Here is a 14,646-nt window from a genome sequence, read left to right as displayed (position 1 = left end):
TTATCCGGGTTAGATAAACGGTGTTTTCTGAATGTTTTTGAGAAGTATCAACTGTGGAGCTTATATTTGAATGAACTGAAGATCTCATAGTCAGAAGAAAAAGGATCATTGAGGCCTGGCTTGTGAAAATCATCATGAGTGTTCATTCTTTGTGGTTGCTATACTGTAAGAGACTTGAAAAATGAATGACACATAACAGATGTTTGGGATATTTGAAGCCATATGATTGATCACTTCTATCAAAATATTCTTCTCATAATTTCCCATGAGCTTATACTTCTCATTGTTAACTCCAATTAAATTTCTCACAAAAACATTTTATGGTCTTTTTAATAGGAATTTAATTCGAGTTTTCCAAATAGTCTGATCCTACTTCATAAAAATTTCTGTTTAAGATCACATCTAGGGGTTGAAACAGGAAAGAACATGACCATGTTGTCAGATAAACATCTGGTAACCTATGTTGTGACAGCAGTGTCGGACAAAGTTAGTGAGGAAGACAGAAAGAGAAAGATATTAAACAGCATTTCACTGCCATCCAAATTTATAACACTGTGAAGAGTAAGTGGACAGTAAAAGGCTGAGTGAACATGCTGAACATCACATAAAGAGCCAGTAATTCAATTGAAAAAAAATGATAAAATCATGGTATATGTACAGTGGAAAATACACACCATTATGATTTAAGTATGGGTGTGGTAAGTGTAACACTGAATTTGATACTTTATTTCTCAAAATGGTTAAGAGAGTTAATTATGACGACCTTATAGGTAAGGATACAGAGTTTCCAAATTAGGGAAGATTAGGGATTGTGCTCAAGGTTATATAGCTACTGAGTAGCTAAGGAAATGTTTTAAACCACAAACCTACAACTTTGGAATGCTATGATTTGTTGAGTACCTACTGTGTGTTCAGGATATTTATGTACTTGATATGGAATATGTATTTTATAACAATTTTAAAATTATGTATTATAATAATTATTATGCAGAGGGTAAAACTGGGCCTTGGTGAGTTTTAATTACTTTCCCATTGTCTCAAGCATAATTGAACAATTCAAATTGATGTATGGGTCTACGTTGGTCTAAGGCCCATACTATATAAAATATATTTTCTCCTTGATATAATGGAAGTGATTAAATATGAAGAGCTTGGATGCTCTTTAGGAAAGGGTAGTATTTGAAATAGGTTTTTAGGAATAGATAGGATGTAAAAATAGAGTTGGAATAGAAGGATTTTTTTAATATTTTATTTATTTATTTGAGAGCGACAGAGACAGAGAGAAAGACAGATAGAGGGAGAGAGAGAGAGAGAGAATGGGCGCGCCAGGGCTTCCAGCCTCTGCAAACAAACTCCAGACGCGTGCGCCCCCTTGTGCATCTGGCTAACGTGGGACCTGGGGAACCGAGCCTCGAACCAGGGTCCTTAGGCTTCACAGGCGAGCACTTAACCGCTAAGCCATCTCTCCAGCCCTAGAAGGATATTTAAAATATGTAGCAATTGCCTTCTCATTGCTGAGACAAAGCACCTGACCAGAAACAGTCTATATGAGGAAAAGGTTTATAGTTTCAAGTGGAAATTTATTCATAGTGGAGAAAGCAGGGAGAAGCAGGCAACCAGTTTGAGTCTTCATATATTAGCACTATGTCAAGCGCACCAAGAGTGAGCTGGCTCAGAATACCTAGTGGGCTGGACTAATAAACCTCAGGGTCTGCCAGCAATGGCAAGCATCCTCCAACAAGGCTCCCCCTACCACAGCTTTCCCAAATTGCCACCAACTGAGGACCAAGTATTCTAAACACAGGAGCCTATGGGGGAGCATTTCATTCAAAACACCACAAGATGGAAGGACAAACACATGAGCATAACAGTGTAGAACAAGACATGTTTTGAAGAATGATTTGAAGTTCTTTGGCCCAGACAGAATTCAGGGAAGGAAGAAGCAAGGGAAAAATAGACACTGGAAACAATACAGTATCAGAAAAGGCATTATTCCAATTTTGATGTCAAAATATTGAAGGTTTTTAAGCTTAGAATTGATGTGATCAGATTTCCATGTCTGTTTCCCATGACTGGATTGAGAAGTCCAAGAAGGCAAAAATCTTTGTAATTGGGTAGCTAATATATTTAGGCTCCTAGTTACAAGAGCAGTATCTAGAATGTAAGTGGAACTGCTACATATATCTAAGCAGTTTATAACTCCTGTAAGATTACTAGGTGCCACCACATGTACCATAATGCAAGCTATAATGGCTGGAGCTCTGTAGTTTGATAAGCACTGGAATAATGGCCACAAAATAGTTTTTTTTTTCCTGAATATGTAGATATTTATTTCATCATTCCTTAAATAGTACAGAGTAACAAAACTTTGTATTGTATTTGCACAGCATTACAGTTAACATGTGAAAGTGTACTTACTGTGTCTATCAAACCAATCTACAGTCATACCATCCTGAACATACCCTTCTTGTGAATGGCTATGTAATTTTACATAAAAGACTTCAGTACTGGCACATCTTGGGTTTCCATGGGGATTTTGGAATCATTCCTCTGCAAACAATTACCAAGGGATGACTATGTTCTTTGATTTGATGACTTTTCCTCAACTTGACTACTTTCCTTGTATGTTTTGGATAGTTCTGTGCTAAATACTTGAGACCCTTAGTATATCTTTTTAAAATCTTTTTAAAACATATTTTTTATTGACAACTTCTATACTTACAGACAACAACTCATGGTATTCTTTCCCCTCCCCTCCTCTTCCCGCCCCTCTCCTCCCCTACCTTCTCCTTCATAACTCTGCTCTCCATCATATCTCCTCCCTCTGTCCATGAGTCTCTTTTTTGATTTGATGTCATCATCTTTTTCTCCTATTATGAGGGCCATGTGTGGATATTGCTATGCACTGCGAGGTCCTGAATATCGAGACCAAATTCTGTCTGGACAGTTGAATATATGGAGTTGTACCCTTCCTTTGCTCTTACATCCTTTCCACCACCTCTTCTGCAATGGGCCCTGAGCCTTGGAGGGTATGAGATGTTTCACTGCTGGACACTCCTCCATCCCTTCTTCTCAGCACTATGTTGCACTTTAGGACAATCTGGTGGTCATTGCTATCTGAAAAGAGAAGCATCTCTAACCAGAAGTAAGAGTAGCATTAATATATGAGTAAGAACATTAAGTGTGGTGATTGTGGTGAGAGTAATATATGAATTTATCCAGACAAGAGCAGGCTTTATACCCCTAAGGCTCATGACCTCTCCTCCCATAGGTTTTTGATTAGGTTTTCAGTACCAGGCACATATTCTCTCCCATGGAGTGGACCTTCAGTCCAGTTAGAGAGCAGATGGTTTCCCACAGAGCAGACATGCCACCATTGAACTCATTCAGTCCTTTGACCTGTCTGGCCAAACTTGAGGTTTCCAGTGTCCACTATTTTCACTACTGATGACTTCAGTCTCCCATAAGACTGTATATAGTGCAGTTTTTTCAAGATTTCAGTTGGCTGGGCTACAGGGAGAAGATTTTCTGCTCAGCATTGCCTTGATTTCTCAGTGACTTTGCTGCTCAGGCATGTGAAGTCTTCAGCAATAGGGTCTTACCATCTCGTTCTTATGGGGAACCAAGAGCCTTGGCAATAGCCTGTAATGTTTTGGAGGCAACAGGGGCCTCTCTGGCCAATGACTCACTGGGAGGTATCCCATCCCAGGCACTGAAAATTTTGTACTAACATTCTATGGCTTCTGGATGTGACATTATTTTTAAAAGTATGCCTTATTCAGAATATCTTGAATTTTGATTGACCCTACCCCCAAACTTTCTTCTATACAATCTCTTCCCCTGACTTCACTTAGGCCTTTCCCCTCCCTGTAATCTGTTCTTCTACTTACATATCTACAGTACCATCCTCTTAAGACCTTCCCTCTTCTCCCTCCCTTACAGCCTTTCTCTAGCTCATGGGCCTCACTACTGATTTTGGGTTCCAGATCATACACAACTCTATACATTTGTAGCTAAGATCCACATATAAGAGAGCATATGCAACACTTGGCTTTCTGGGCCTGCATTACCTCACTTAGTGTAATCCTTTCCAGATCCATCTATTTCCCTGCAAATATCATAATTTCATTTTATTTACATCTGAATAGAACTCCATTGTGTAGATGTACCACAACTTTATTATCCATTCATCTGTGGATGGATATCTAGGCTGGTTCCATTTCCTAGATAGTGTGAATAGAGCAGCCATAATCATGGTTGTGAAAGTATCTCTACGGTAGTGAGAAGACTCATTAGGATACATGCCTAGGAGTGTTATAGCTGGATCATATGGCAAATCTATTTTTAACAGTCTCTCAAACCTCCACACTGATTTCTACAGTGCAGATTATATTCCCACCAACAGTGCAAAAGGGTTCCCCCATTACCACAACCTTGCCAACATTTATTGTCATTTGTTTGCTTGATGGTAGCCATTCTGATGGGAGAGAGATAGAATCTCAAGGTAGTTTTAGTTTGCATTTCCCTGATGGCTAAGGATGTAGAGTACTTTTTTAGATGTTTATATGCTATCTGCATTTCTTCCAGTGAGAACTCTCTATTTAGTTCCATCACCCATTTTTTGAGTGGGTTGTTTGATTTCTTATTGTTCTGTTTTTTGAGTTCTTTGTAATTCTGGATATTAATCCTCTTTCAGATGTGTAGCTGTCAAAGATTTTCTCCCATTCTGTAGGTTGTCTCTTTGCTCTATTCACAGTGTCCTTTGCTGTACAAAAGCTTTGCAATTTCATGAGATCCCAGTAGTTGATTAGTAGTTTTATTTTCTGAGCAAATGAGATTATATTCAGAAAGTCATTACCTATGCCAATATGTTGAACGGTTTCCTCTAGCAATTTCAGAGTTTCAGGTCTGATATTAAGGTCCCTGATCCACTTGGATTTGTTTTGTATGCATGGGGAAAGACAAGGATCTATTTTCATCTTTCTTCATGTAGATATCCAGTTTTCCCAGCACCAGTTGTTGAGGAGGCTGTCTTTTCTCCAATGAATTTTTTTTTTCAAATATCAGATGGTTATAGGTGCCTGGATTAACATCTGGGTCCTTTATTCTGTTTCATTGATCTACATGTCTGTCTTTGGGCACACAACAGTTTTGAATGAATTAATGCTTATGTTTTTCTTTAGAAAATTGAATCTGAATGGAGTTATACACTGCATTGAAAGAGTGAGGAATTTAAGGAAAATGTTAGGACAATTTTTGAAAGTTTTCTGTTTAAGAGATAATGATATAACCTACTGCATTGGAAGTAGAAAGAAGAGAATAGAGACAACGTGTGCTTACATGGTAGAATTAAGTACTTGAATACTGAATGGACCTGTGGAAAGAATAAGTAAGAAAACACTAAAGGTAACTGAAGGATTCTTAGCCTTGCATGTCTCTTGTGGATTAAAAAAAAAGGCCCTAACCTAGAAAAAAATTGATAAGAGAAGCAGGTTTAGTGGATAGAAAAAATGGGTGTATTATGAATTCAGACATGCACACAACATGATTGACAAGTTTATAAAATGCATATATACCCCTATCTATGGCAGGCATTTGGATAAACTGGTGTGAAACAGGTCAAGAATACAAAGATTTTGGAAATTTTGAAGCTAAAGGACAGGGTAAGATGTGGATAAAATGTAAAATGAGAAGAGAGAGCAATAAAAGGCATGTGGTACCCTATAAATGGTTATACCAAGGGGTTGACAGTAAAGTGATATACAAAGACACTGGCAAGAAATGATCAGGGATGTAGAGTATTTAAGCATTAAGTAAGATAAGAGCAAAAGAAGTAGCCATCTGTGCTGATAGCTGTCAAGAAGTCAAACAAAATATACACTGGGAAGTCAACACTGGTCTTATTAATGAGAAGGACATCCATATAGAGAGCAAACCCAATACACCAGTGGTGCTTTAATCTAGACTTCAAGCTTTTTCAAAATGAATATGAGGTGAAAATGGATAAGTAAGTATCTAATATAAATGAAAATTTAAGTAGGTAGAAAATTAGGAATGCATCTTAAAAAGACTCAGTATAAGAACATCACTGTATACATGAAGATCAGCATATGTCTATTTATAAAAAGGAAGAAAAGTGTACAAAGGGAAATACGGACTGTGGAAACAAGATAGCAGAAAGACATAGAAGCAAGAGTGCATGCATGCACACACACTGAGTTAGAGTTAAGGTGTAGGGAGGATGATTTATTTATGATGGAAAAAAAAGGATAGATAGAGCTAGAGAAATATAAAATGGAGGCAAGGCAATTTTCAGAAGTTCATGCTAGATGGCCTCAATCTTTTCTGAAAGGTAGGAAGCAATCCCATGTGATAGCAACTTCATCCATACTCTGTTAGACTGAGAAGTTTAAGGTATTAAAATATAAATCCCTTTAAGTTTATTTGCATTTGGATAGAAAGTCATGAACTTTCTCTAGACTTGTTTTATAATCATACTAAATTCTGCTTAAATGTGTCTTTAAAAGTTTTGTTCTAGAAAGCTCAGTTTATCAATGATAAGTCCTTTATCAGAATGAATTCATATCAGAAAGTAGTTTTGTATCTAATCCTATGTGTGAGGTTGCTATGGAAGCAATTGACTGCAAACTATTTTATATAACACCCAGCTAAGCTATTGATCAGGTGGGATGGAGAGAGCTTCGGGCCATTTCATTCAAAGAAGGAAAATAAAAAGAAAAGTAGATAGGTTTTTAGGTGAAGGAAACCCTTTGTGTCAGGGGAAAAATAAGTTCTTCAAACATACAAATGTAGGGCATAGGTAACTGGAACTTTATCTTTGTGTTTGGAACAAAGATGGTAAAATCTTGTGTGCTCAGAGATCAAGCAAGGAAGATGACAAGAGTCATTAGCAGACAGTCAATAGTAATAAATAAGAGTAAACTCACAGATGTGAAGGAAGCCATAGGACTGGTTCATTAAGTCCAAGTGAAATTAGAGCAGAACAAATGTCTGTACAGACTTCAATACAGAGTATAACAACCAAGGGGGGAAGATCTTGAGATAGGTACAACTGAAAAAAAAACACTCTTGTTTAAATAGAACACAGAATGTAAATCCTTGAAATAACTAGGATTATCTGATAAGCTCCCTGTCACTTTACTTCCTCTACTTCCAGAGGATATTAATATATTAATGCAACATGTTAGATATAGTAAGGGAATGGAATCTCTTTGTCTCAATGTCTGTGAAACTGAATTTCTTGAATACCAGAAAAACATGAATGTAAATTCAGAAAAAACTCTTTTCTCTGCCATAAAATCTTTTATCAATTTATATTTTTTTTCATTCAATTACTTCCATATTATATGATTATCAAAAGTATAATGAATAAAAATAAGATGTAACTTTAGTACTATGACTCAGATATGAGCATCACTAATGGTTTGGTGTATTCTTTCATTTTTATGTGTTACAGTAATATAAATCTATGTGCACATGGAGTTCCACAGTGATACATGTTTAATGTTAATTTGTATACAAGTATTGACATTTGAAACAATACTAAATAATACTAAATAAAAGTATGTATGGTGTTATTTTTACTTTATGCTTTAAACAATTATTACCCACATCCTGCAATTAAATTAAAGATCATTTGGGAATATAACTGGAGAAATGTTGGACAGGATCTCACAATGTAGCTCAGGCTGGCCTTGAACTCTAAACACTCTAGCATCATCTGGAAGTAGAAAAATAAAGGTATGGAAGATTTAGCTATTTACAGAATATGGATCCCAAATGCAGTCTAGTATAGGTCTGAATATTAATATCTCCTTTCACTGATTTATTTCTATAAAAATATTTCCTTTAATTTGAGTGATTTACATTAACTGTGTTCCAGTTGAACAAGATTTGTTCCTACTTTGCAACTCTCAAACTCACTTCAAAATCAGCCTCTAAAGAGCTCAGATTATAGGTTTGTGCCACTAAACCTAAGAACTTGATTTGTAAAGGCTCTTAGAAGCACATAGTATGGAAATAATTCATTTAATCAAGCCCCCCTTTCAATGATTCTATCCTAATTGTTTTATCTTTAGAAGTCTTTTAATGCATTTGTGCATAAATGTTAACATAGAGAGTTTCTTAGCACCCTATTTGGGTATTCAGCCCATATTTTGGGGGGTTAGTTATTATGTGGAAGAAAGTCTGTTATATATTATATATACAACCATTTACATTTAAGGTATCTAACATATAAATTTTTTCTTGTTTTTGTCTTTCAATTTAGGGATTTTGATATATGAAAGTCTATCATGTTTAATCAAGTTGCTGAGTAATTAATTCCCTTTATGACTTCTTACAATTATTTTTATATTAGACTTCTAATATTTTTCCTGTTATTATGATCCTTATTATTATATAAAATTGTAATATACTTGTGTTTGTATCAGTGTATATATTTATGTATATACATATAGGTGTATATAGATATAGATATTTAGATTCATATATATATATATATATATATATATATATATACACACACACATACACACACCTATATGTATATACATAAATTTGCAGTGTTTTCCTTTTCATGCTACTAGAGATTGAATTCAGGGCCTCGTGTATCCTAGGTAAGCCCTCTCTCTACCACTGAGTTGTAGCTATAGCACTTTGATGATGGTCTTCTCTGAAATATGGGGTTGTTTTTATTCCTCCAGTCTAACTCATTAGTACCAACTGGAGTTAAATGTTAATTTAGAGACAATTTGGAGGCCATATTACTAAATGAGGTACAAAACTTTGTTATCAATTCTATTCACTTTTTCAGTGACTAGGAAGCAATATTTTACTCATTTTATATCATTAAGGGATATTTTGGGGCAATATGATTCATTTATTCTTTCTATAAAGAAACATTTCTTGAAAATAGACTTGTAAAAATTTATTAAGATTTTTTTTCATGCAAGCAACTCTAATTTAGTTTAATGGGTTAAAAATGGCATGAAAGTCAGATGGGGATTCATGGGGAAGAAGACGAGTATTAATGGGAGGGAAGGGAGATTAGAGAGGGCAATTGGAGTAACTGATATTGAAATACATTACATACATGTATGAAAATGTCAAAATGAAAGAAATGAATTTTTTAGAATTTTTGATATTTTCCCATGTGCTCATTGCACATTTCTTTACTTGCTAACTTTATATATTGGCTATTTATAAATGCATATGCTTGCAAAATAAAATTTGTATATATGAAATGTGTTCAGAAATTCATATATAAAATAAATTTTATATCCTATGTTTTCTATTTTTAGCATTTTGGGAAGCTCTTGATACTTTTGAGTAAACCCTTAGGAATTGGGCTCTCAGTAAGTATAGCAAGCTCTCATGTCTGAATCATGTCTGTTTAGCACCTTTAGTTTTCTAGGTAGAAAATAATTAGTTATAAATAATAATCTCATCTATTTTTAAATAATTTATTTAATTTTATTTTCTTTATGAATAATAATTCAGAAAATTTTAATGTCAGGAATTGGTGTTAATTTTATTACATGCCTTCTAGAAAGCTAACAAACTCTTGAGTAACAATTGCTTTGCCCATTGAGCCATCTCTCCTACTTGAGACAATATTTTTTAGATTCTTTTTTAAAATTTATTTTTATTAGATATGTACATACTTAGTATGTAAACAACACATGTTGGTTACCATAATTTCCCTCATCTCTGCCACTTTTCTTATGAGACCCTCCTCATTGGGGATGCAGGCCAACCCTATGGGGATTATGGTTCATGCATTGTGGGGTAGCAGTCAGTTTGGGGGAGAGGCAATGTCTCTGTGCATAATGTCTCAACTTGTGGCTCTAACAATCTTTCCACCCCCCTCTTACACAAAATTCCCCGAACTATGTTGGGTGCATTTTAAGTCTACTTAAGTGGTAGGCTCTTAGGAGACTCTGTATCTCTAGTTTGTTAGGTGTTGAGTGTCCTCAGTGTCTATTTTCTTTACCCTTGTGTGATATCAGGTTCACTAAGAAAGCAGCACTCTTGTTCATTTCCCCAGCTCCTATGTGGTTTCATTTGGAGCCAGGGTGGAGTGCAATGGGTCATTTATTTCTTCCATTCTGCTCCCATCTGAAAAAGAGAATCAGAATCTCCAAAGGAGAGTGAAATAAGCACAAGTTAAATGGGATGCTCATTATTAATTTACAGAGAATTTAAAGGGTATAGACCCTATTATAGCCCAACTTTAGAGGGAGCTTGGCATTGGAAAGCAAAATTGTTTTCTGGATATGATTCTGACTTGTTTCCCAGTTCCAGATATGGTTTCCTTTCCACTGAGTGGATCTGTTAGCCAATCCAAGAGCAGTTGGTTACCCACCATGGCTGTGTGCCACTACTGCACTTGTGTGAGCATCATTGCAAATTGTTTGCTATGAGAAGCTTAGACTTTGAGTTGCTTGGACATATTTTGGCTGCTTTCTCCTGGTAGTTCATGTAGTGCCTTCCAGCACTAGACCAGCTAACAGTCTGGGGACTAGCTCACTTCCAGATTCCAACCAGGTCTCTCCATGGTCCTTGATAACATTGTATGGTGTTTATAGCAGTAGGGTCTTACCATTAAACTCTGGTGCTTAATCAGGCGTTCTGTCAGAAGTCTATCTTGTTTGTTTTGGGAGACCTCCTTATAGGTCTCTAATCAACAGCTCACTGTGGATGTTAACTGTGTCCTGGTACAGGGAATTACAGTCCAGCTCCAAGGGTAAAGAAAAAAGAAAAAGAAAAGAAGGAGAAACAGGAGAAATTTAAGGTTAGGCTTCATCTCACCTCTCCAGGTCCCTTTGATTCAGGTGTCCCCTCTGAGGTTCCTTTTGAGAGTTCAGACATTTAGTCTAACTTCCAAGATATAGGATTCTATGGTACCAGTTCAATTTGGGTTCAGTTTTGTTCTGCCCCTTCCCCTTCTCGAAGTCCTACCTTCCCTATTGTCCAAGCCTCAAGATGCCATTCAGGTATGTCAGGAACTTGGGCTGATGGAGGTAAGGAACTGCAGATGAATGAGACCATGCCATAATTGCCTTTCTGTGATTGTGTGAGTTCGCTTAATATGATCTGTTCCAAGTTCAACCATTTTTTTCTACAAATTTCATTATGTTGAGACAATAATCATAAAAAATTAATCCCACAAAACTATAAAACACTAGCAAATATTTTTTTTCTACAATATATCCAAAGGGAGAGCCTGTAGTTTGTAATTGGGCATATTTTAATATGATGCATAATATCAGTAGGATTCACCAGAGAATACCATGTGCCACATGTATGCCATCACATGTGAACATCTACAAACACACACACACACAGACACACACACATGCACAAAGATTCAAAAGAATTGTCATCTGTCTTTTTTAATTTTTGTACCAAGATAGTGAAATTTAATAAAATGAATATAAATATTTTCCATGTTTGCTTATTGCTGAGAATAATTTCTATGCTAGAGAAATTATATGAGCTTTGAAAGTGACAGACCTCGGCCTAGGAGCCTATTTGATAATAATTTTGTAACCTTTCTATTTAATCTTTCCAGGTAATTTTATTCTACTAATTAACTTTAGTAATTCTTTACTTTAAGAATATTCATCTAATTATCTTACATTTATGCTTTTAAAGATTTCAAACTTAATTCTCACTTTTTTTTTTTTTTGGTTTTTTGAGGTAGGGTCTCACTCTGGCCCAGGCTGACCTGGAATTAGCTCTGTAGTCTCAGGGTGGCCTTGAACTCATGGTGATCCTCCTACCTCTGCCTCCCGAGTGCTAGGATTAAAGGTGTGCGCCACCACGCCCGGCTCAATTCTCACATTTTTAAATGCTTTCAGGGCTGGAAAAATTGCTTAGTGGTTAAGGCCTGTGAAGCTAAAGGACCCAGGTATGATTCCTCAGGACCCACATAAGCCAGATACACAAGGTAGTGCATGCATCTGGAGTTTGTTTACAGTTCCTGAAGGCCCTGGAGTGCCCATTCTCTCTCTTTCTCCTTCTATCTCTCTCTCTTTCTCTTTCTATCTCTCAAAAATAAATGAAGTTAAATTTTAAAAATGCTTTCAATTAATTTTGGGCAATATCATATACATATATATGTGTGTGTATTTTGATCACTTTCACCACTCTTTACCCTCTCTTATCCCCTGTCCATTCCCACTGAAACCCTTTTCTTCCCACCAAGACCCTTTCTGACTTTAGTGTCTTTTATTCCCACTGAAACCCTTATCTTCCCAACAGGACCCTTTCTGACTTTAGTGTCTTTTTCAATAGCTAACTGAGTTTAATTAGGGCTGCTTACATGAAAATGGGTGGGAGAAATTTACTAGAGCATGGTTAACTTAACATTTGCTACACCACTGAAGAAAATATCACCCTCTCCCCCCAGTGACCACTACAACCAACAGCTCTTCAAGAAAGGGTGGAGACTAATAAGTCACTCCACCATCCATCTGTAAAAGAATGTTGATAGGGCCAACATTGTGCAGCTTTTGTGCAGGTAACCACTGCTTTCATAATTTCGTGAATGTTATGTCCAGAAGACAGTTTTCCACAACACCTCTCCCTGTCCTCTGGCTCTTACACTTTTTATAGCCTGTCTTTTACAACATTCCCTGAGCCTTAGAGAAGGTAATATAGATTTTCTATTTAGGGATGGGCACACAATATTGTCACTTATTCTCAACATTTTCTTCAGCTCTGTGTTTCTTCATTGACCTATACCCAATAAAAAAAGAAACGTCTGCAATCTAGGCTGATAGCAGCATGAATTCCTGTGTATGAACATAAATATTTAGAAGGCAGTTTGACAAGTATAGTAGATTTTCCTGTGGGGCTTATCAACATCCAAGCCATATGCTTTTCATCATATTTAAAATATCAGGTATGAATTCCCTTTTGAGAAGCATATTCAATGAGAAAGTGGTTGATTACATCCATAGCAACCATGCCACTATTGCAACAGTGAGCACATCTTGCCTGGGAGGTAAATTGTATAGCATGCAGGGTCCACAGTTGGCTAATAATGTTGATAAATTTTCTCTCTGAGAAATCTATATAGTAATTTCAGTCACTACGAAAGCTAACAAGCAGGAAGGGATCTTCCAGCTTAGTTCTAGCTTGAATTTTCTATACCCTGCAATCAAAGTGTGTGGTATCTTCAAGAACAGGGTCGTTGAAAATAGTTTGACTGAGAAACCAATAAAAAATGCAGTAGCATATATTGGTTAGAGGGTGTGATAGTTAAGGTGTTGTCAACTTGATCTGTTTAGTAATCCACAGGCTGCTTCTAGGAAGGATCAACTAAAGGAGAAGGTCTTTCTCCCAGGGTGAGCCCTTCCCCCAGAGTGGGCGGTCCCGCTCAGAGAGGGACTTGATATAAGGAAGCTCTGGGTAGAAGAGTTCCCTTTTTCCTTCCTTCCTTCCACTTGGCTGCCAGAGCTGCTCCCTACCTTCTAGCGTGGATTGAAGACCAGTGCGGACTAAAGACCAACATCAACTGAAGACCCACGTGGATCGAAACCCAGCGGCTCCTCAGGAAGCCTCCAGGCTTTCCGGCTCCTCAGGAGGCCTCCAGGTTTTCCGGCACCATCTGCAGTGCCGGTCGGGACTGCTGAGGCATCTGGCCACGTGGACTGAGCAGCTACCAGGTTCGGTGATTCTCAGGCCTGCAACTGCTATTGGACTACTGTAAGCTAATCCAATAAATTCCCTTTATAAAATAATTCATTCTAGTAATTCTGTTCCTCTAGAGAACCCTGACTAATACAGAGGATTTTAGAAGACTCCCAAATCAAAACATTCTAAGGAGGTATCCCACAACTGCACTGAGATTTTTGATTAATACCCTATGGTTTCTGGTAGCATCATTATCTACCCATGTAAGTTACTTCCATTCAATTTTTTTAATTATATTTTTAATTTGCTTACAAAGTGGTAGATTTCTATGTAGCTATTTTATATATGTTATTTTTGTATCAACCACTTCTCTTCCCCTCACCCATCATATGAAAGTAATGTTTAAGTTTTAATCTCTGGTTGTACCACCTTTTACTTTTCCCTAAGTCATTTATTCTAATATGACAAAATATCTTAGACTAGTTAATTTATTAACAATAGAAATTTATTGTGTTCTAGAGCCTGGAATATCCAAGATTAGGGCACATGCAGCCAGTGGAACCCTTCTTACTGTGTCTTCATGTGCAAGTTGTCAAAATGGCAAGAGAAAACAAGGCCATTTCTACAATCCATTCTGATAGTGGCATTGCTCTGTCCTTGAGAATTGAAAGCCTTCATAAACTAAACAATACCCCCAAAGTCCCACCACCTCTCAGTACTTCCCTGTTAGAGATCAAATTTCTAATATACAAATTTTTGGCCATAATACCCTCCTTTACTTGTTTGTCAACTTGCTTTTCTCACTTTTGTGATCAAGGTCTTAACAGATGTATATTAATTTTTCCTTCCTTTTTATTTCAGCTTCCTAAAAGTCATGTATTTTTGTATCCTTTTGAGAATAGGAGGTAATTAAAATTTCCTCTACTTCCTATATTGAATTATTTTAGAAGTATATTTATCTTACTTTATAAACATGTACTA

At 36.6% G+C, this 14,646-nt stretch overlaps 1 protein-coding gene across 1 annotated transcript in view; it reads left to right on the top strand.

Moving 5' to 3' along the window:
* Positions 1-14,646, top strand: part of LOC101602969 (fasciculation and elongation protein zeta-1-like) — a 187,198-nt gene that overhangs the window by 157,066 nt on the left and 15,486 nt on the right. The window contains exon 2 of the mRNA XM_045139928.1: positions 396-486. Within this exon, the coding sequence (XP_044995863.1) occupies positions 396-486 (91 nt within the window). The remainder of the gene's footprint in view (positions 1-395; positions 487-14,646) is intronic.

Source organism: Jaculus jaculus, chromosome X (assembly GCF_020740685.1).
Source record: "Jaculus jaculus isolate mJacJac1 chromosome X, mJacJac1.mat.Y.cur, whole genome shotgun sequence".
Taxonomy (NCBI): domain Eukaryota; kingdom Metazoa; phylum Chordata; class Mammalia; order Rodentia; family Dipodidae; genus Jaculus; species Jaculus jaculus.
This window is presented reverse-complemented; position numbering and strand designations above follow the sequence as displayed.